The sequence below is a fragment of the Mauremys mutica genome, chromosome 5, assembly GCF_020497125.1.
Source record: "Mauremys mutica isolate MM-2020 ecotype Southern chromosome 5, ASM2049712v1, whole genome shotgun sequence".
Classification (NCBI taxonomy): Eukaryota; Metazoa; Chordata; order Testudines; family Geoemydidae; genus Mauremys; species Mauremys mutica.
Window position 1 is genome coordinate 60,111,574 of NC_059076.1, and position 22,744 is coordinate 60,134,317.

Here is a 22,744-nt window from a genome sequence, read left to right on the forward strand (position 1 = left end):
ACACATATTAAGATCTACAACCAAGGGGAAAAAAAGAGTCTAAGAGGAGGGAACATAACCACGTAGCCATATAGGGCATTCATGAATTTATTTTAAAACTGCCTCCTTAATACCACTTCATGTAACTTAAAATAGTTGCCACAAAGAAGGTGTAGGATTGAGAGGAGGATCTAATTGTTTCACAATATTGCATTCTCTGTATGTAGATATTTATACAGTGTTTACTGCTAAGGTATCTGAGCACCTTACACAAAAACAAAAAATTGTGAGCATCCGTGCAACAAAAATTACAGCTTCCTCTGCAGCTTGTACAAAGGAAAATTGGAGAAATAATCAATTCAGTTAACAATGAAGCTTCCTATTGCTGAGCAAGATATGACTTCACTATAACAGTTCAAAATGTCCTTGCACAATGGCTTGTAGTTCATCAATAGGTCCTCTTAAAACAAACAAAATATTTGTAATCAATAATAAAAAACCCTTTTGGGCCAAAACATAAAACCTAGATTTTATGCTCATCTTCTGTTAAACATCTCAAATGCTGAGCCATTCTGCTAGTGTGCATAGAGAATTATATTTAAGCCAAAATAATTTTCTTTGAGCATTAGAACCAGATTCCAAGTGACTACTCTTCACTGCTTTACTGTGATGCTGACATTACTTTTATAGTGCTGAATGTTGAGCACAAGTTCATCTCCAAGCTGAACTTGGATCGGTTTGTCAAGAACAACTGCAGCTTGTTTCCAGTGGGAGGAATCACTTGACGTATCCAAATAAATATCTTCATCTAGATGTATATGATACCAAAATGGAACGGCAGTGACGTGGCCAGACTTAGAAACTTGCACCTAAAAATGAAAAGAGGATGTTTAAGTAGAACTCTAATTTTTCACTGATTTTATTTGTATTATGGTAGTGTCTAGATCACCAAGAAAATCAAATACAGTGGTTCAAACTCTTCAAATCTACTTCAAAGTGGCCTGCATCGAAATAGCTTTTGTACTGAATTTTTCAACCATAGTAATGAGGAATTGAAGAAAAAAAAAGTGTGCACTCAACTTACCTTTACTTCTCTACTGGAACTGTTCAAATAGGGATTCATGAGATCTAGTCTTAGCAGTTCTGCTGGCTTGCTTAAGGGCACACATGGTAATGTGGCGAGATCCAAAAACACACGAACAGGCACCTGAGGAGGAATGTACCAGGCTTTCAGGCTTAACAATTATACAACAGCAACTTTCAATTTGTGAATTATTACACTGTTTCCTAAAGGAACTGAACTGCTAAAATAACTATCACTTCTAATCCTTTTTAAAATCTGGTCCTTGTGACACAAGTTGCGTAAGGAAACAGTCTCCTACCAAAGCTGTTTTTCTGAACACTGAAGTGTTGAAAGTCATAACTTTTACTGCTCTCCATATTAGATCTCAAATCACTTCTGCCCTACCTGAAGCATGTCTTGACTTCTATTATAGTAAATTTACATCAGTATCTATGCACAGAATTTAGGTTACAAACTACTGAAGAAATTAATCCAACATCATTAATAGTTCCAGCACTGCTTTTTCTTAAATTCCTTATATTGTGATTGTGGCCCTCAGTTGGGCATTTAGGGGTTTTGAGAGCTATGCTTGATATTGAAGCACGTCGTTAACTTCCTACCTTGAACTGGTTGATAAAAGGTGCTATATTAAGCCCAAGTGTGGGTTCAGTTCCTTGAACTGCACTTTCAAGTACTAAGGATTGCGATTCTACAAGCATCCCATACATCACCACGTATTGTGGGAATATCTTTCCTCCAGAGTGAAGCAAACACCTATAAAGAGAGAGAAAAATATTTATTGCCAAAATGTGTTCTCCTACTAGTAAGAAACTAAACCAGAGGTGGGCAAATTTTTTGGCCTGAGGGCCACATCGGGGAATAGAAATTATATGGTGGGGGGCCACGAATGCTCACAAAATTGTGGTTGGGGTGTGAAAGGGTGAGGGCTCTGGTTGGGGGTGCGGGCTCTGGGGTGTAGGAGGGTGCTCTGGGCTGGGACCGAGGGGTTCAGCGGCTGGGAGGGGGATCAGAGCTGGGGCAGGAGTGTGAGAAGGGGTGCAGGTTCTGGCTGGGGGTGCAAACTCTGGGGTAGGGCTGGGGATGAGAGGTTTGGGGTGCAGGAGGGGTATCAGGGCTGTGGCAGAGGGTTGGGGTGTGGGCAAGGGCAGCTCTAGCAATTTCGCTGCCCAAAGCATGGCGGCACGCCGCGGGGGGGCGCTCTGCTGGTCGCCAGTCCCGTGGCTCCGGTGGACCTCCTGCAGATGCAGATGTGCCTGCGGGACCAGCGGACCCTCCGCAGGCACGCTTGCGGGAGGTCCACCGGAGCCGCCTGCTGCCCTCCCGGCGACCGGCAGAGCGCCCCCCACGGCATGCCGCCCCAAGCACGCGCTTGGCGTGCTGGGGGCTGGAGCCGCCCCTGGGTGTGGGGAGAGGCTCAGGGGTGCAGGCTCCGAGCAGCACTTGCCTCAAGTGGCTCCTGGAAGCAGTGGCATGTCCCTTCTCCAGCTCCTAGGCATTGAGTGACCCGTAACTCTCGGAGTGGGGCCATGCCATGGCTTCCAGGAGCCGCGTGGTGTGGCCCCTGCCCGGAGCACTGAAGCAGGGCCGAGCCGCGTGGTGTGGCCCCTGACCAGGCACCCCATCAGGAGCTCGTAGGCCGGCTTAAAAGGGCCAATGGGTCAGATCCAGCCTGCAGGCTGTAGTTTGCCCACCCCTGAACTGAACTAAACTGTATTAAGGTCTTGATTCAGGATGGGCACTTAAGTTCCACTGAAGTCAGAAGTGTTTAAGTGCTATTCAGATCACTCCTAATCTAAAATACCCTGTCAAATTCTCCACTGTATTATACCAGGATTCATTTTCTTTGAAGGCTGATTGACATTAGTTTGTCTTTGACTTGGGGATCTCAAAATATAAAATACACAGTGAAGAACAGTAACAGGTCAGGTGGATGAGCACTGGACAGGCCATTCTATGTCAGTGCAAGCCCTACCCTTCCAGGCCAGTGCCCTGCCAGAAGCTGGGACTGGATGACCAGGTCACTTGATAATTGCTCTGTTCTACTCATTCTCTTTGAAACATCTGGCACTGGCCACTGTTGTAAGTCAGGATACTAGGTTAGATGGATCATTGTTCTTACCTGGCATGGCCATTCTTATGTAGAATGTAGTTATTTTATTAAGATGGTGTTATAGGCTATTCAGGCTTCAAATACAAGGTCTGGTTTATTTACAACACTGCCTCCTTAGACAATACTGAAGGATTGTGAAAAACTGGCAACTGAAGCTGTTAATAAAACTGGAAGCCAGAGGGTGCTGGGAAAGAGATCATTAGGGCACTGTTCAGGAGAGTGGGATCCTGCTTGAGTCAATCCCTTGTGCAGAATGAAAATGGCAGGAATTCAGTTAATCCATGATGTGCCCAGGGTAGTGCTAATTAGATAAAATCACCCAGATGTGGGATGCCAGCAGTGTTTTAAATATTTAACGAAATCATTCTCAATACACACAAGAACAAAGTTAACAGTATGCTTGTGCTAAACTCAGAGGCTTCTTCAGTTCCCTGACACAGACTGCTGAGCTGTCAAGAGCAGCAGCAAGTAGGTATTTAATTCTGCATTAACTTTGTGTTCTCGTTTTCTAGCAGAGGTCTCTTCACAAAGGCACTAGCAGGGACAACAAATGGCAAAAATAGAGAGAGACTTCCTTCCTTCTTAGCCACATGTTCAGTCTCTGGCAACTGATGTGAATTTAGATATGACACAATCAGAACCAACTTCCCCAAAAGGGCTGACACAATCAAACCCCCCTTGGCTATTATTATCCTGACCTCACTAAAAGTCTGGATGAATAGATGAAAATGTTACACATACCTCCATACCACCCCAATAAAAACCCTCTAAAACTGAAGATTCATCCTTTCTTTAATATTCCTCCCAGTTTGTTTTCCCCCTTCTTGCTACTTTCTATTATTGGGTCTTGTATTTTCTTCATTCTTCTCTTGCTTTGTGTTACCTTTTTGTTTGTTAGCTCCCCCTTTTTCTCTATCTCTGTTCTAGCTCACATGTATCTGTCTATGGCAGTTTTCAGTCTGTTCCACAGCAGCTTGCAATGTACAAGATTCTGAGCTTGTTCTATCACTCAGATCTCTTAAAATTTCATGTTGCTTCAGCTGTTATCAGGACAATAGTTTAGATTTCTGGTATGCTAAGCATAAGATTTTCCCTAGGGGTTTGTTTGTTTTTTTAAATCACAGTTATAAATTTCTATAAAAATTAAATAATTTAACTAGAATCATAGACTTTAAGGTCAGAAGGGACCATTATGATAATTTAGTCTGACCTCCTGCACAACGCAGGCCACAGAATCTCACCCACCCACTCCTGTATCAAACCCTTAACCTATTCTCTGAGCTACAGAAGTCTTCAAATCATGGTTTAAAGACTTCAAGGTGCAGAGAATCCTCCAGCAAGTGACCCTTGCCCCACACTGCAGAGGAAGGCAAAAAAACCCCAGGGCCTCTGCCAATCTGCTCTGGAGGAAAATTTCTTCCCAACCCCAAATATGGCGATCAGCTAAACCCTGAGCATGTGGGCAAGACTCACCAGGCAGACACCCAGGAAAGAATTCTCTGTAGTAACTCAGATCCCGCCCCATCTAACATCCCATCAGGCATATTTACCGCTAATAGCTTAATTTTGGCAATGAATTGATCTTTGACTATCTCATCATACCATCCCCTTCATAAATTTATCAAGCTTATTCTTGAAGCCAGATATGTCTTTTGCCCCCACTGCTCCCCTTAGAAGGCTGTTCCAGAATTTCACTGCTCTCATGGTTAGAAACCTTTGTCTAATTTCAAGTCTAAAACTTCCTGATGGCCAGTTTATATCCATTTGTTCTTGTGTCCACACTGGTACTGAGCTTTAATAATTCCTTTCCCTCCTTTTGTCAGACAGGTTGAAGCTTGGAATTACTAGGAAGGTTCTCTATGACCTTCAGAAGATTTATAAATGTCATACAGTACCTGGATATTGCTGCCTTTTCCATCACCTCCTGCTGGATTAAACCTGAAGTCTCTATGACGTCCAGAATTATAATACTCCACAGTTTGTCTGATTTGGGTCTCTGTAACACCACACTCTCATCCTCTAAGTGGCTGAGCCAAAACTTTAATGTTTCTTTAGGGAAATGGTTGGCTTCTGAAATTATGTTAAGGGCTATTTGATGCTGCTCTTTTTCAACAGAACTGTAAGCTTTAACTGGCCCAAGTTTGCCAGCAATTATTGGCAGAATCGAAAAGCCCTCAGACACATCTAATACATACAAAGGGTCATGAGTTGTATATGAGGAATTCTTGTTTTGACTCTTTTCAAAGTTCATCTCTCTATCATGACCATCAACATCCATTGACAGAGATTCTCTCGCTGGGATCAAGGATGACAACACTTTGCCAATGGCAGCATTAAAGCATTCATGGTATGGCACATTGTTTAGAAGTGCAATTTCAGTGGATTCCAGCATGCATTCCTGCCCCATGCCATCCGGTGTGCTAGTAGTCTGAAGACTAGCCAAAGCACTACATAGTTCAGCCTCATTGCCCGAAGCCAGTGTGTTCTCCCTTTCAATGTCCATCCCATACTCTGAAGTCAAAACAGAAATCTTCTGGACCCTCAAGTAGCAATCTTGGCAGCATACTTCCATCATCACAGTGTCTCCAGGTTTCACAGAATAATCTTATCAAAAAAATACAAAAAGGGACATTAACAACTTTCAGAAATTATAAGGGAGTGTCCATACAAATGCCTAATCTGTGGTTTTAGGAAGCAAAAACTACACTAGAGCCATTTTCCATTTACTATTAGGAAACTACTGACACAGCAGAAGGAGGAGAGAAGAGGGACAGTGATGGGTGGGGAAAGGCTAACTACGTTAATAATGAAGTAAGGATTCCAAGGAATGCTCAGGGAGACTGAGGAAGAGAAATAAGGATTCTGCTATGGTTAGTGACACATTGTCCTCTTTCCCTAATATGTTCCCTCATCTCTGAGGCAAATTGATAGTAACTAATCTTAAAAGGATGCTATCAAATAAACAAAATATAAAAAAGTTAATAGTATTGCCATGGAAAATCGACATACCAGGAAGGCCCTGCACAGGGTAGACTGCTTGTTCCCAGCAAGTTTCCTCACTGGGACTTGTAGATAGACTCTGCTCATCATCAAGCTGTAGCACAAACCATACCACAATAGCATCCAGCACGCCTCCTTGGGTGACAGGTATGTTGATCTTGCAAGGCTTCCTAGTTGCCAGGCTTTTCAATTCCTGACCAAGATGGTAAAAAGAGAAATAACATTTGAGTACCTCTTTCCCCAAGAGTGGTGGCTGACTAATGTTGAGAATGGAATGCATATCAGATTCCTTTTTACTGTTGGGAATGTAAGTTTAGAGCCTGTTTTTAGAATTAACCCCAGAAGCAATTAATTTTATTTCTGAATTTCATACTTTGATATGTAACCCTGCTCCCAACTGTTAGTTTTTGTTTGTTTGTTTTTAAAAAGGGAATATGTTTGAATGACACTATTTGGGAACCAACCGTGGGCATGGGGTGGGGGAAAAAATGAGTGAGTTGCCCGTGTATGCAGAGGCAACTCCATTGCCAACAGATTGCTGGTGACAAAAAGCTGCTCAGTCATGAGTATTCACTTCTTCAAAATAAATGAAAATGAATACATTTGTTTTCACCTGCTGTATATTATATCTATGCCTCTTCACACAGTGAGGCTGGAATCCCTGTTCCCTGTAATATATTCAAGTGCTTTGCTTTACTTCATATGTTGACCTTAGATGTCAGATAAGGTGAACAGGGAAAAAGTTCCCAATACAGAATATAGCAATTCCGAACCAATCAGTAGCCAAGAATGATTTTCTCTCTATAACAATTTATTTTAAGCTTTGGCTCACCACTTTGGTGCAAACTCCTCTCCACGGGTTAACAAACCAGAAACACACATGTACCAGCGTCAAAATGTATCACCTTTCAGTCTGCATGGCCATCACTGGCTCAGAGACCTACATCCCAACTCAGCTCTATTTCGTGCATACGTAACCCACACACCTTCTGGGGGTGCTGTTCTGTCCCATCTCGTGGCACTGAGACCACTTAAAGAGAGTTAAAATGAGTCTGCTCTACAGCCTTAGCTACCAGTCAGTTGGCTTTTAGCTCATGTGACAGAGGCTCATGCATTAAGCTCCAGAGGTCCTCTGTTCGATTCTGTCCACTGATGACCGGGGTCTGTCGGCATTACACATACACACAAAATAAACTTATTTGCATTGTCAAAATATAGATGTACAAAATGGTTTCCATGGGGGAAAAAAAAGTCATGAGTTGTTTGAATGGTGACTTATCCCACTCTCCACTGCAACCATCTATGAGCAGCTCATTGTTTAGTGGTAATGTTTTGACTTTAAATATAAAATACTCTCTTTCCTGTGTCATCCTCAACAATTCAAATGCACTCCTATAATTGTAGTTGAAATCTGATCAGTCACAACTCATTTATATATTGCAATTCTAGTGGTAAAAATGAGCCAATAAGTCACAGGCATATGGACAAATACGTAACACCACATTTAGGCCTGGTCTACACTAAGGGGGGGGGGTCGAACTAGGGTATGCAAGTTCAGCTACACGAATAGCGTAGCTGAACTCGAAGTACCCTAGTTCGACTGACTTACCCGTCCAGACGCGGCGGGGTCGAACTCCGCGGCTCCAAGGTCGACTCCGCCACCGCCGTTCGCGGTGGTGGAGTTCCGGAGTCGACCGGAGCGCGCGGGGAGTTCGAACCATCGCGTCTTGATTAGACGCGATAGTTCGAACTCCAAGAAGTCGAACTCACCACATCGACCCGGACGGTGAGTATAGACCTACCCTTAATAAATTTACTTATTGGCAGATCTTATTTACTTATTGGTAAATCTACTTACTGCAGAGTTCCGCAGGGTCATTCTTGGATGTTGTCCCCGTCTCTACTTCTGTTCACACACAAAAACCCTCTCACCCATGTTAACTGATGTTAACATGTTAACTGATGCTTTCAACCCAGACTAGCTGGCCTAACTGGGGCTACAGCCAAGAGCTCAGGTGCCACTTTCACTCAGACTGGTAACCTGTCCACTTTGCAATGAGAATGCAGCTAAGTCACTTGAGCGCTGACAGTCCTCCAACAGCTTTCCTACAATTCCCTCCCAGAAGGACAGACAAGTTCTTCTATAATTCACTGGGAAAGAATCCTGCAGCACAAGGAACCATGAGATATACCCCCAGAAGTCCTAATGATGCATACGGGTGAGTGCAGCCCCAGTGAGCACACTAACTCAGGTACGGCTTTGCAGTGTGGCTATTCACACCCAGCATAGGCTAACTTGGATGCTCCCACTCAGATAACTATCACCCAACTGAACTGCAATGAATAATTAGAGACAAGCCAGATTTTTGGCTCTGCATCAGCTGCTCTACAAGTTTTTTGTTTGTTTTTCTTTTAGGATGTAAGACAGTGAAGAAATCATTACCTGCAGATTATTGAAATCCACTGTCATGGCTTGAAAGGGTTCTGTCAGTGGCATATAACCCCCAGGAACTCTACTGAGTTTTTCTGTGGTGTAAGGTTCAATAGTTTCCTCTGAGTTCACAGAAGCACGTGTTGGACTACAGAACTCCACCGTTTCTGCCAAATGCACACAGGCAACTTGTTGTATTCCCACCCTAGGAGGGGAGCAGGGAGGAAAAAAACCACAAAGAAGCCTAAATTAGACAAATCAAAGCTATACACAATCCTTCCCCTTGAACACTGAACATATCAACTTAGGCTTGAATAGAGACTGAGAATGGCTGAGCCATTACAAACATTGAATCTATCTCCCCATCAGGGGCGGCTCTAGGAATTCCGCCGCACCAAGCAGGGCGGCGCGCCGCAGGGGGCGCGCTACCGGTCGCCGGTCCCGCGGCTCCGGGGGACCTCTTGCAGACGTGCCTGCGGGAGGTCCGCCCGAGCCACGGGACCAGCGAACCCTCCGCAGTCATGCCTGCGGGAGGTCCGCCGGAGCCGCCTGCCGCCAAAATGCCGCCCCAAGCGTGCGCTTGGCGCGCTGGGGTCTGGAGCCGGCCCTGCTCCCCATGTAAGTATTCTCACACTTCTTATCAAACTTTTTGTACTGGGCTATCTTGATTATCACTTCAAAAGTTTTTTTTCCTCTTACTTAATTGGCCTCTCAGAGTTGGTAAGATAACTCCCACCTTTTCATGCTCTCTGTGTGTGTGTATATATATATATATATATATATCTCCTCACTATATGTTCCATTCTATGCATCCGAAGAAGTGGGCTGTAGCCCATGAAAGCTTATGCTCAAATAAATTTCTTAGTCGCTAAGGTGCCACAAGTACTCCTGTTCTTTTTGAACATATTGAGTGTGGAAAATAAAAAATATTTCCCTTTTGTTTAAATTGATCACATTTTTTCCTAAACCTGTCAAATGTGAGCTCCAAATCCTGTCAAAGTATAAACACACCTGTGATGTCTGCGTATCTCTTTGCATTCCACTGCCATCCCAAATACAATAGCACCTGCAGGAATAACTTGACCATAGTCTTCTGTGCCAATGTCTTGGTTTTTAGGCTGTGAAAATGTAAATAAATAAGATGGCACAATGAGATGAAGACCCATTTCTACTGGTATTGCTGAGTTTAAGTTTGTTATTTCTCTGTGTCATTCATTATTATCTCAAAAACTTTAATAAATATTCTCAAGACTAATGATGTTTTAATTTTTTTTTGTAATTGCAGTCAATTCAATTTTTTGTGCAAATGCAGTGAATTAAATTATGCCCCTTTTCCTGGAAAAACAGCCAATTGTATATTATATATACTGAAGGATGAAAACTCTAGAAGCTGTTATTTTCCCACTTTTTTCATTTCTCCCAGCATTTCACATGCTCCTTTGATATTGTTGCATCCACAGCTACCTTTTCTTTGCATACACTTTCATCACAACAAATTGATGGCATATTAAAGAGTCACTCACTAGGAGATAGTATTTTTGTTTTTCCCCAATGTATCTGCCTGAAGAATATCCCATTTTCAGTTCCAGGTTTAACTGTAAAGTAATATTTTTTCCAAAACTTCTTATTTCTCAATAATGCCAATCTGTATTAAATATGAATTCTCAACTGATAGTTTCTAAGTCATGCTCCCCAATGTGATTTTATGAGTCTATCCCCTGCTTATCTTGATTACTTCCCAGTAATTAATTTGATAGCTTCAATATGTTTTAAAAATACTTTGCTTTTACCACCTATCTTTCAGCATTCGTTGTTTCTCTTGTATCAACTGCATACTTTTTCTCAAATATTTCTTCTCCATGCTTGTCTTTGTATTTTAGATATAGGTTAGCTTTCTCTTTATTGTCTTTTTTCTCTCTTCACTGTCCAACATAAACAAGCTGATGATCAATATATATAAACTCACTGAATGACAACACAGACATGGCAGAAAGTGAGTGAATCGAAAGAAGGAACCTCATAAATAGTTCTTATGTTTAGTACATCTAAAACTACCCTCTCATGGAGCGCACATAAGCTTTCAGTTATTTACACACCAGTTGTGTGTGACAGCTCACTGTATTTTCTTGTGCAATTTTAAACCCTGTATTTGATCCTAACTTGAAGCAAAACAAGTTAGCTAAAAACACGCATAATGAATAGATCAAACTATTCCTGTTTTATAACACTAGAGGTCACCAATTTCAGTCTAATACAGAAGATAAAAAAACCCTTCACCTAGATGGTGATTTTAAAGGTAATTATTTTCTTTTTGTTTGGGAGGGAAACATAAAAGAAGAAACTAGATCCCGTAACTTTTCACAGACGGCATCCCATTATTTCATGTGACCTAAACAGAAGTTTGTCAGACACAGGTAAAAAGTAGAGGTGGGTTTGTGTTTTTTGTTTTTGGTGTGGGGCAGGGGAGTTACGTTTACATAGTCTTAAAGGAAAGGTGCATCTAGCAACTTCCAGCTTTTCAAATTAATCACCAAGGAATTATTAAATAATATAAAATAAAGGTGAACTGGAAGATTTAACAGACTGGTAACAGAATGCCCTCTAGTGTTAGAAGCAGATGTATATGAGTTTTTATTAATTTACATACAAGGGGATTTTGGTTTCAGTCACAGTGAATCCTTTTCTTTCTAGGCTGCTGATTCAAATCCAGCCTAGATCTCTACTGACTGCATGGCCTTCTGACAGCTGTTTTGTGTCTTAATATTAAATTAATAGGTTTCAGTCTAGTTTGCAGTAGACAGGTGTCCACAACACAAAAGTCATCATAATCGGCACCACTGATAGACACAGAGGTCAAGGATTGTAGAGCCATAAAGACTGAACTACCCGCCCTACGCTGCTCCTGCCAGGTTAGTGTTGAAAAACATTGATAAGGCAGTGTCATTCACAAGGCATTGTCACTGCTTGTCTATTGACATATAACAGGTACGATACAGTACTTTTGCCAACAAGGTTGTAAAATCTCACTTTCACAAGCATTAATGTAACTCGGATTTAAAAATAAAGCATCAATTGTCTAAGCATTAGGAAGAGTGCAACATTCATAATAAGGATGTGTTATGTATGTATGTCTCAATGTGGTTCTGATTTATGAGTATCTGAATATATCACCTACCTTTGGTTGTAAAAGCAAATGCTCCCAAGCATGTATCAAACTCTCCACAATCCCTTCTCCAAACAAACCTGCATCTACTGTTTCTGTGACAACCAGGGAAACCCTACAAAAAATTGTTTTTAAGAAAAGGTAGTTACAGTTATGAGATGGTAATGGGCATTACAAATTTCTGCTAGAAGTCACGCCTTTTAAAGTAAAATACAAATGTAAACTGAATCTAGAGGCAGAAAATGTTGATAAAAAGCTGTGCTATTAAAGTATTAATTCATGTAAGTGAAAAGCAAAACACATCAAGCAGAGGGACATATTTTAAGTGGTTGTTATAACAAGTTTATAAACACTGAGCAACAATTTACCATGAAACTTTCCAGACAATGCTTATGAATCATTAGGTATGAGAAGAACCTAAGACAAACATAAAAATAAATAGGACCTTTCAAACAGACTTGAAATATGGCAGACCATATCCCAGAACACATGCTTACATGTAAAATAAATTAAACAGTGATTAGCACTTGGAGATTCCATAAAATTTTTGCTCTATCATCAGTTTGTTATAAGCATGCAAACAGTGCAATTTTATAGTTATACAGTGAAACCCCGCTATAACATGATGATTGGGGTCCAAAAAATTGGATTGCGATAAATGCGGGGTCGCGGTATAGCAAGGTTTACCACTTCAAGCTGGTCAGTTTCAAGCTGGTCAATTTCTCTTGGGCAGAAAACGACTTGCATTTGCGAACTGCCCATAACAGTAACTGAAAGGGTGCAGCTCCAGCAGCGGGGGCTCTCAGCCATGCAGCAGGAGAGGGAAACACTTGGGGAGAGTAGGGGAGACGTGCAAGGGACAGAGGAAGAGCGAGGAGCACCTGGGGAGGAGAACGGCTCTTCTCACCAAAAGGGTAAGCAGTGCAGGTCCAGCAGCGGGGGCTCTCAGCCATGCAGCAGGAGAGGGAAACACTTGGGGAGAGCAGGGGAGACGTGCAAGGGGCAGAGGAAGAGCGAGGAGCAGCTGGGGAGGAGAATGGCTCTTCTCGCCAAAAGAAGAAGCGGGGGTAGGGAGGAAGAGGCAGTGGGGAAGGCACATTCCATTTCTTGTTTTTTTTTTCCTTCAGCGGCGCTCCAGCCTTTTTCCCCCCCCCCCTTTTTTGCACTTCGGTGGCGCTCTGGCGGTTTTTTTCTTTTCTTTTTTTCGCTTCTGCGGCGCTTCGGCCACTTTTTTCTTTTTTTGCTTGGGGCGGCTGGAGCCACCTTATGATCGCCTTATATCCAAATTCACGTTATTGCGGGGCGTGTTATAGCAGGGTTTCCCTGTACTTTAAATGCAACTTCTAAGCAGGACATGAAAAAGATTAGTGGCTACATATTACCTTTAAATTAGTAATTTAATTTGAGACTAAAAGTTAAGGCACCTATTTTAATCTTGTATTAATCTTAAATCTCAATACTACCAACAGCAGCAAGGCTGAAATGATGAATAAAGTGCAGTAAAATAGTGCTGAGTCTACACCAGCAACCCTTAATAGATTTCTGCTATTTAAACTTACAGCTCCCCGGAAGCATCCCACTTGAAAACAACTCTTAACCAGATGTGCTGAAAACTAAAATGCTAGGTCAAACTGTGGTTTGCCAACTCCAACAGCTTTCTGGGATGCTGAGTGGACTCAGTAGCCTAATCAACAAAGTTTTTTAAATACATTATAATTTGGTTAAAGAGACACTACTATTTAACCCATAACCACCATACAAAAGGACATACTAGCAATAAAGATGAGAGCACAAATGTAGAGCAAATAAATACATACACCTTTTAAGACAAAAACAGAAAATAAAGCTAAAACATACTGATGCTACATGAATACTTTTAAGCGTGAATAAAAACAATATGAAGTTACCAATATTAGAAATCTTATAAACTGGACAAAAATATGCTGATGCCCTTTTCTGAAAGCTACCGGAGAACCTGAACTTGCTAAGGATGAAATAATTGTGCCAGCTGCCAGCAACCAGTGTGAGGTGCTCTGCAGAGGAATGTGGGGTGGGAGAAATGTGTCAGAACTAGAATCCACTCGGAGCAGTTGTAACATGGCCCTGCAGATAATTACTTCAGCCCAGTGTCTAAAGCAGCCCTCTGTGCTACTTAAACTTTTCCAACCTCAGGGTGGAGGATCTGCAAAAGGGCAATTCCCACCAACCTCCTAGAGGCCACCAAGTAAGAAATGTCCACCTCATGTGCGGATCCCCTTACATCGTGTCTCACTCCTGAATACAACAGATTTCTTTGAGTAATGAAGTTAAAATCCTTTGTTTATGGCATCTCAGACCTACCGCAGAAATCAGCGAGATCTTCCAAACTTGACATTATAATTAATTGCAGAATTAAGTACAAGATGTATCAGAGCAAAATACACATGTAAACATATTTGGTAATTAGAAAATATGGCTAAAATTGTATTTAAGCATGGTAAACTTGAAAGTTTTCTTAAGTATAAAAGTCTCTCAAAATAAACAAAGATGTCAGACTTTTAGGATGCCAGTCCACCAATGACTTGTGTCAAATGGCAATCCAATGGCCAGAATCTAAAGTTAGACAAATTCCGAACAGAAATAAGGCCTAAATTTTTAACAGTGAGGATAATTAACAATTGGAACAACTTACCAAGAGTTGTGGTGGATTCTCAATCACTTGCTAATCTTAAATCAAGATTGGATGTTTTGGGTTTTTTTTAAAAAGATATTCTCTAGTTCAAAAGGAATTACACCTCTACCCCGATATAATGCGGTCCTCAGAAGACAAAAAAATCTCACTGCGTTATAGGTGAGACCATGTTATATCGAACTTGCTTTGGTGTTCCTTGTTCCCTGACCGCCCCCTTCAGAGACACCTGTCCCTAATCACCCCCAGGACCCCTTCCTCTACCCAACCCCGCTGCTCCCTGTCCCCCGACTGCTCCGACCCCTATCCACATCTCCCACTCCCTGACAGGCACTCACTGGCAATGGCGGGAATGGGAGCAACGTGTCCCCAGCCCACTCCACTCAGCCACCTCCCAGCTGCAGCACTCTGCTTCCCACCGCCGGTGAGTGTGGGGAGGTTGGGGAAAGGATGACCCCGTACTCACCTGTGGCAGGAAGCGGAGTGCCGCAGCTGGGAGCTGGCGGAGCAGAGCAGGCTGGGGCCAGGCTGCTCCGCTTCCCACCACCTGTGAGTGTGGGGAGGTTGGGGAAAGGATGCCCCAGCCCGTTCCACTCTGCCACCTCCCAGCTGCAGCGCTCCACTTCTTGCCGCTGATGAGTGCGGGGAGGTTGGGGAAAGGACGCCCTCCACACTCACCGGCGGCAGGAAGCAGAGCGATGCGGCCCCAGCCCGCTCTGTTTTCCTTGCCCCAGCCCCAGTCATGTTGCTGGAGGGGGCGGGTTGGGGAAAAGTCCCACACTCACCTGTGGCAGGAAGCAGAGTGCCGCGGCTGGAAGCTGGCAGAGTGGAGCGGGCTAGGGCTGGGCTGCTCCACTTCCGCCGGTGAGTCCTGGGGGGGATCCGTTCCCCCAAGCCCCCTCCCCCGAGCAACACAGCTGGGGCCGGGGCGAGGGAAGTGGAGCGGGCTGTTTCCCGCCTCCCGTTAATCCCCCAGGCTATTCTGGAACTGTGGGGCCCCCAAAATTGCCCCCCCCACGGCTCCTGCCTCCTAGACCCTGGGGGTGGAGCCACTGGCTGCCCCCGAGAACCCTCTACCCCTTATCCAACACCTCAGCCCCAGCCCGGCCCCCTTAACACGCTGCTCAGAGCAGCATGTCAGAGCTTTACCGCGTTGTATGTGAGCCCGTGTTATATCGGGTCGCGTTATATCGGGGTAGAGGTGTATATTGGAGAATGTCTATGGCCTGTGTTATATAGGAAGTCAGACTGGATGATCACAGTTGTCCCTTCTGGCTTTGGAATCCATTAATCACATTATGATTACTCCAGCAGTGAGTGTATATATTTTGAGAAACACCAACTGAATAATCATTTTGAAGATACAAGGCTAAATTTTTAAAACGCAAATTACTCTGAAGTCTTTGGTTTAAGCTGATATGATAATTTATCTTCTCATTGCACCTGAACAAAATATGAGATAGATTTTAAACTTAGTAGACAACCTTTTGAAACCATAGATATTCATCCCGTATTTATACTGGACTGGGTTCCATCCTTTCCTTTTGCTTTATCCCCCTAAACTTATTTTTAGGATCAAGCCATTAGAAAGCACTCCAAAGAGGTGAAGAGTATCCATTAAAGTCAACAGATGTAGCACATTGCAGGATCTAGAATTAGCTTTTTTTCCCTCTTGACTAAGTAGTTAAGCTTTTGTAAAATCTCTAGGACAATACTTTTTTGGAATTGTGGACTCGAAACACCTACTGTACATAGATGTCTATAGTGGAACTAATCTGAAAGATGATGTAAAATTATTCTCCTGGAACCTTTATGATGTAAAGAACCTTACAGTCATTAAATAAAGGTCTGGCATTGTTGCAAATGAATGGACCTAGAGAGTTAACCAGACTTACCACTCCTGACAGCACACACAAAAGCTACTGCCAAAAAATTTCCAAGAACAGGAGGAGGAAGACCCCTGACTGACACCCAGATACTGACCTAACTGAATGTATTGTTCTATTTTTTTCCTCTTTTTGTCTCCTTTCAGGTTGTCTCTCCAAATGCTTTACCTGGTAGGTAAATGGTTTGAATGAATGAAGTTTACTCTAACGAACAGTGAAACATTACTTGCAATACAGTTAAATATGGCCTTCTATGACAGAGAAATATTAATCTAACAGACAAATTTTGTGGGAATTCTTAAGTACCATCTCAATAAACAATTATTTTCTGTTTTTTACTGAGTATGTTACATTGTGCAGTTCTTCTCCACTTTCATGAACAAAACTTAAATAAGAAGATATCACAGTAGGCTATTTTAAACCTACCTTTCAGGTATGTGCTTTGGAATTTCTATATCAAGAGACTTCATAGGCAGAAGTTTGATCTCTCCTTCCATATTATTTGCTGCTACCACATCACAAGCAAGTTCATACATGGTCTTCGACAACTCACAGGCATAGACACAAGGTGCACCAGCCTTCTTGGCAAACATACTGCAAAATAACAGAAATCACCATAGGAATTAGTTTATTCTTGTCAAAATTTCAATTAGAAATTATTTTAGATAAGAAAAGTCTGAATTTTTTTTAAGTATATTTACATTTCTGTAGCATTTATTTCATATTCTTAAGAATACTAGTACCTGATATCAGTACTAATGCAAACTATAGCACTTGGGTAGATATCAGATTTCCCCAGTATGCACTGTATTATCAGCAGTACAGTTTGTCCAAATCTACTACAAAGATAATATGTATGACATAAAGGCAGTAATTCATACATTATAAGACTAGAGCGACCACTGTGATCTTCTAGTCTGACCTCATGTACAAGACCTCAGGACTTCCCTGAACTAATTCCTATTTGAACTAGAGCATATCTTTTAGGAAAAACATCCAGTCTTGATTTAAAAATTGCCAGTGATGGAGAATCCACCACTGTCCTTAATAAGATGTTTCATTGGTTATTTACGCTCACTGTTAAAAATTTGCACCTTATTTCCGGTTTGAATTTGAATTTCAGCTTGCAGCCATTGGATCTTGCTATACCTTTATGTGTTACATAGAAGAGCCCATTATCAACTTTTTCTTCCTCACATAGGTACCTATGTACTGTGACCAAATCACTCCTTAACCATCTCTCTGTTAGACTTCAGGAGCCCAATCTGTTAGTTTATCACTACAAGGTATGTTTTCCAATTCAACATTGTGACTGAATGAACATGTATTAAATCAGCATGTGGATACCAGACATACCATTAGTGACACAGTTCTAGGTACTCACTTCACAACAACAACTCTAGTAGTGTCTTTCCTTCCTTAAGCTTAGTTTTAATATATGAAAATTAATTTTCAGTTTTTTCACAAAGGATAATTTAAAGGTACATGACAATGACTACTAAAAAGCAAGTATATTTATATTAATATAGTTTACGTTAAACATGCATTTATGACAAACCTCAGTATTCCTGTTCCTGCTCCAATATCTAGAACAGTTCTGCAACCAGAGCGGACCACCTTCTCAATCGCTTTCTGGTAAATCAGATTCCTGTTGGTGTCATTAAGCATGATAAAGTGCCAACGTTCTACCAGCCAGTTTGCAACACGGTAAAAATTCTCCTTTGCATCAGCAAAGTCAGGGTTTAGCTTCAGTGCTTTGTGGAAATATCCAGCTGCTTCATCCCTAAAGCCCATTCTAATAGTAAAAATGACAAATAAATAATAAGCAGGAAGTATACAGTTGGCTTCCAGATATCTGAAACTTGAAGATGTTGGGAAAAATCACCACATTTTTAGACATTCATTACTGAATCGTTAAGTACTGTTGTTTTTAATAACTGTTATAGTCACAATTTGAAAGCTACTTTATTTTGCTTTAAGGGTTATGTCTTCATACTGGGGAGGGTGGGGGGTACACCTTGGGCAAATGATCAAAAAAAAGTGAGCTTTAATTTAAGAGTGTTGAAAATAAGAATTTTTCATTTACAACACTGTTTCAGAGAAAGATCCCTTTACTCTAAATATGCTCCTTTATAAAATAATATTTTCACTAGAAAACCAAGCAATGTACTTGGCTAAAATTGAGTTATGAAGCACTACTGCACAACGTCCCTATGTTTTCACATTTTAAAGGATATAAAACTTAAGTTCTTTAACCAGTGATATGGTGGTTCTGTGTCAAAAAGGATGAAGTTATCTTATAAAGTAAGATTTATAGTACTACCCTTAGTGATTTAAAATACAAAAATACATAAAATATATCATTTATTGTACTCTGCTTCAACCTCTCCATTTCATACACAACTTTGCCATGTAAACAACTGGCATCTTATTAGGATTATTTGCACAATAAAAAGAGCAACAGTGAATCAGAAATGCATGCCAGAATGGAGCCATGTCAAATCTCCAAAAACCAAAGCAAAGTAAGATTTTACCCAATCCAGGTGTAATGTATGACATCACAGCTCATATCAAATTGTCACAGCTTGAGTTACCAGTGTTTCCATTATAACACAATTTTAAGATGATTATAATTACCATAAAATATTGCTCTGGGCTGAAACTCTCAATCCAGGAAATTTTTTAAATGTTCAATTTTTAATTAAGAAAAACAAGCAAAGAAAATATAGTCAGAAGGGGGTTTTTTTGCTCTTTATTTTAAAAAAGGAGAATCAGAGCAGACCACTCTAATAGCAATGATCTGGATTTCCAGTTAGAAATTATGGTTTCAAGGCCAAGTCCTATTCCAACACAACACGCTGGCAAGAACTTGAAGCACTGTGGGGGCAGCATGTGAAGCACCTTTTAGGAACTACGCAGGGAAGGGAAATGCCTTAGATTGTTAAGCAAGGACTAAGGGTCAAACCAATCAAGAAGAGGGTATTCATATTTTGAACCAGCCCTCCTTTATCTGAACTGGCTGTAATGTGGGATCTTTAGGAGGAACAGAACAGAGTAGAGGTAGCAGATCTTCATAACACCTACAGAAACGTGGAACATAACCACTTACAAAAATTAAGTTACCCAAAACTATAACTTTCACAGTGGCTTTCAACCATTCTGGTCTAATTTTTTATTAAATAACTATTGCGTGAGTTGGTAAATGACATCTGAAAGGCAGTATATTATTATTATTATTTTTAAAGACGGATTTAACAGATTTGAAATTCAGTATTGCATACTTAACATTGTGCCCATGCTCAAAGATACCCCTATTCAGCAAAGCTGAATCAGATCCTTATATATTTATTACTAATTAATAATAAACAGTGCATCTCAAAAAAAATTGAATATAGATTACTACCAACCTGAAGAGATGTTCCCCCATACTATTACATATTATTTCATCATTAGGAAATAGTTCCAGGGCCTGCTCATAGCAGTTAAATAAATCTTGAATCCGTGCAAGAGAAGCTAGCTCTTCAGCCCATTTGAAGAGGGTAAACTGGAAAGTTTCCTGAAAAGTGACACAAACATTGCTAAATCAGTAATAGCATATCAAAAGCAGGGAATTGAAGACACTGGAAACTTAGAGGAGGTAGGATGAAATTAGTCTTGAAATGAACATGAGCAGTTATTTCCTTAACAGCACATAATGCTGGAAGTGCTAGTTTAGGTTCTCCAGTGAGGTAGTCTCTTCCTAGTACTTCAGCTACCCTTACCTCTAATCAGCACACAGCTTAACATGTCACAGAGCTGTATGTAGAAAGTTTGTACAGTGCAAGCCAGTTCTAATAGCGCCTCATTTTTACAAACCCTTAAAGTCACTCAGCTTTTAAGATTAAATGAGTCAAACCCTATCCCTGAAGCACATACAGCTCTGGTTAACCAAATTACGGAGTCATCCATAACACTGCTCTGTTTCTCTTTAATTCTCCTTTCCATTCTTCAAAATAAGTTACATACAAAATAAAAGCAACATCTGTTCATTAGAAAGTTAATAGTGAAAAAATATAATTGAGATTGGACTGTCTAAAATAATTCAAAAAGCACTCACCCTGACATCATTTTTTAGCTCAGGAGCTAGATTTAGTACTAGGAGATAGTGGGCATATGCAGTTCCAAAATCCTGATCTTCCAGACAATGCTGAGCACTCTGTAAAGATCTGGAAACCAGCTCACGTCTGCCAGCTTCCTGACCACCTTGGTGGCCACGATGAGATTTGGCATTAGAGTTGGGCATTTTGAAGAAAATTAACTGTGCATTCCCATAAATAAAAAGAAAACAAAAAAAGATTCTTATCCTAGAGTATTTATTGTAAGTTGCAAATAAAAGTAACAGGTCAAAATATTTTAAAATTCTAGCATGCAGTGAAGAAGGTCCCCCTGATCCTACAAAGAGTTGAAGATGTGCTTAACTTTACACATTCTGAGTTATTTCCACTGTTAAACATGTGTACAAGTCTCTACAAGGCCTAAAACTGCACAACTTTTTCTGCTAAACTTTTGAAAACCTTTTAGCATGTCTCTGGAGGATCAACTTGTTTTTATAAATTTATATATACACACAGAATTTCATGCTTAGCTACCCACAAAATTTACAATTAAACTTTTTCAGTGATACAACTGGTGTAATAATAAGATCAAGCGTCAGTAGTCTCTTGGCCTATCCAAGGCCGTGATCAAGTGTCTTGATGTTTTTGGTCTTTTGGCCTCGAGATGAAAACCTTGTCTGCGTCTCTGGGACCTTGAGGTGAAAATATTATCTAAGTTATATACCCAGAGAAAATAGTTTCCATAAAGGGATACTGAGGAGGACAATCTACTTTCTACTTAACATCTAAGAGCAACAAGTTATGACAACTTTTTCCATAACAATAAAATGGAAAAATGTCATAGGAATGTGTGTATAATCTTATGCCACATTTTGTGAAATAGTGCCCCCTTTAATTTTAAATGCTTATTCCATATATAGGCCCTGGTCCTGCCTTCAGGATTTTCAGACTATATCCCAGGACTGAAAGATAATACAGAAAGCAAGTTTCCAATATAGTTACATCAGCAGAGATTTTTCAAGATGTATTACACCACAAAGAAATAACAGTAAACCACATGAAAGTTCATCAACTATTCTGCAGTTATGTAATTCCATCTACCTATGTAACATGAGTATGACAGACATGACATAGTTATCTGAAGAGATGGATTAACTAAAGAGAAAACAGAACAGTAAGAGAAAAGTTCAGATGATGGATATACTTTAAAATACCAATGTAAACATCTGTTGATCAGCTCTTTGGCAGGAAAGTATTGTTCCTATGGGAGGAAATGAGTGCCAGACACAGGAAAAGCTGCAACAGAGCCATGTTGACATCCATGCATTTTCTGCAGAAGCACTTTCACATGTATCAGGCTGGTGGGATTTCCCTCCTGCCAAACCCTGCAGGAAAGCAATTTTCCTTAGTACCCGTTTGTTCTATTTTATGTCTGCTTGGCACTCATGCTGCAGGGATCATCCAACTACTTGTACTGCCTACGTGAAATGGGCACAGTGGCCATTTCCTTTTATTTTTGTATTTATTCTTTAAAAATGCGCTAGGTGCAGGGGCATACGAGACAGAGACAGCGACGTGCCCTCTGTGTGACAGAATGAGCATATGAGGGGGGTCAAATGTACCCCTCTGTGAAGGAAAGCGCGTATACGGGGGAGCAGACGCACTGTGGAGGGGCGGGGGGGGGGAGCAGACGCACACCGATCTGAGGACATGGGGCCTGCGAGGGGGGAGACGAGCTCCTGCCTGGGAAGAAGCAGCCTGGGGCGGCAGTGCGGAGAGCGATCCAGGAGACGGGGCAAGGTGTAGCACACGGCGGCGGGAGGCGCGGGCTGGTCACCTCAGCGATTCTTCCGGCGGGCCTGGCTGCTTACGGCTCGGCCCACAGCACAGATCCGGAGCCGGCGGCGGACGCGCCAGCCGGGGGCCGCCATATTTGCGCCGGGCGGAGACCCTGCCTGGCAGTTACAACCTGGGCGTAGGACGCCAGGTCCCGCAGGAGGCCGCACGCAGCGCCGGGCCGTGCGCGTCTCAGCACCTGGCTCGCCCACGCGCAGAAGTGAAGCCCGGGAAGCCGCGCCGCGCGCCGCCGCTCACCCGGCCCGCGTGACGTCACTTTGCACCGCCCAACACGACGGGCAGCCCGGCGGTTACTGAACGTGCTCGAGGGAACGGAGCATGCTCAGTAACGTCTGGTGACTCCGCTGCCCTTACTTGGGGCGGGGTGCGCTCTGGGTCACGGGGGTGGAGGGGGCAGAGCTGATCACCGCGCACGGGGCCAGACAGACAGGCAGGGAGAGGAGAGGGGCTGGTGGGGCAGGCGGCGAGGACC

At 42.0% G+C, this 22,744-nt stretch overlaps 1 protein-coding gene across 5 annotated transcripts; it reads right to left on the reverse strand.

Annotated features, from left to right (window-relative positions):
• Positions 1-73: 73 nt before the first annotated feature.
• PRMT9 (protein arginine methyltransferase 9) lies at positions 74-22,472 on the reverse strand. 5 transcript variants are annotated; one of them, XM_045019004.1, is made up of 14 exons: positions 22,253-22,472; positions 21,324-21,377; positions 20,418-20,618; positions 19,729-19,877; positions 17,880-18,116; positions 16,748-16,915; positions 11,780-11,882; positions 9,616-9,722; positions 8,617-8,809; positions 6,183-6,366; positions 5,069-5,777; positions 1,663-1,816; positions 1,064-1,186; positions 74-848 (listed from the first exon to the last, which is right to left on the reverse strand). In XM_045019004.1, the coding sequence occupies exons 2-14, from the start codon at positions 21,327-21,329 to the stop codon at positions 633-635; spliced, it is 2,550 nt and encodes an 849-aa protein (XP_044874939.1). In that variant the 5' UTR covers positions 21,330-21,377; positions 22,253-22,472; the 3' UTR covers positions 74-632. The 5 variants fall into 5 exon arrangements, with proteins under 5 accessions (XP_044874939.1, XP_044874940.1, XP_044874941.1 ...); XM_045019005.1 differs by lacking the exon at positions 21,324-21,377; XM_045019006.1 differs by lacking the exon at positions 21,324-21,377 and having other exon boundaries at positions 22,159-22,472.
• Between the last annotated feature and the right edge of the window lie 272 nt (positions 22,473-22,744).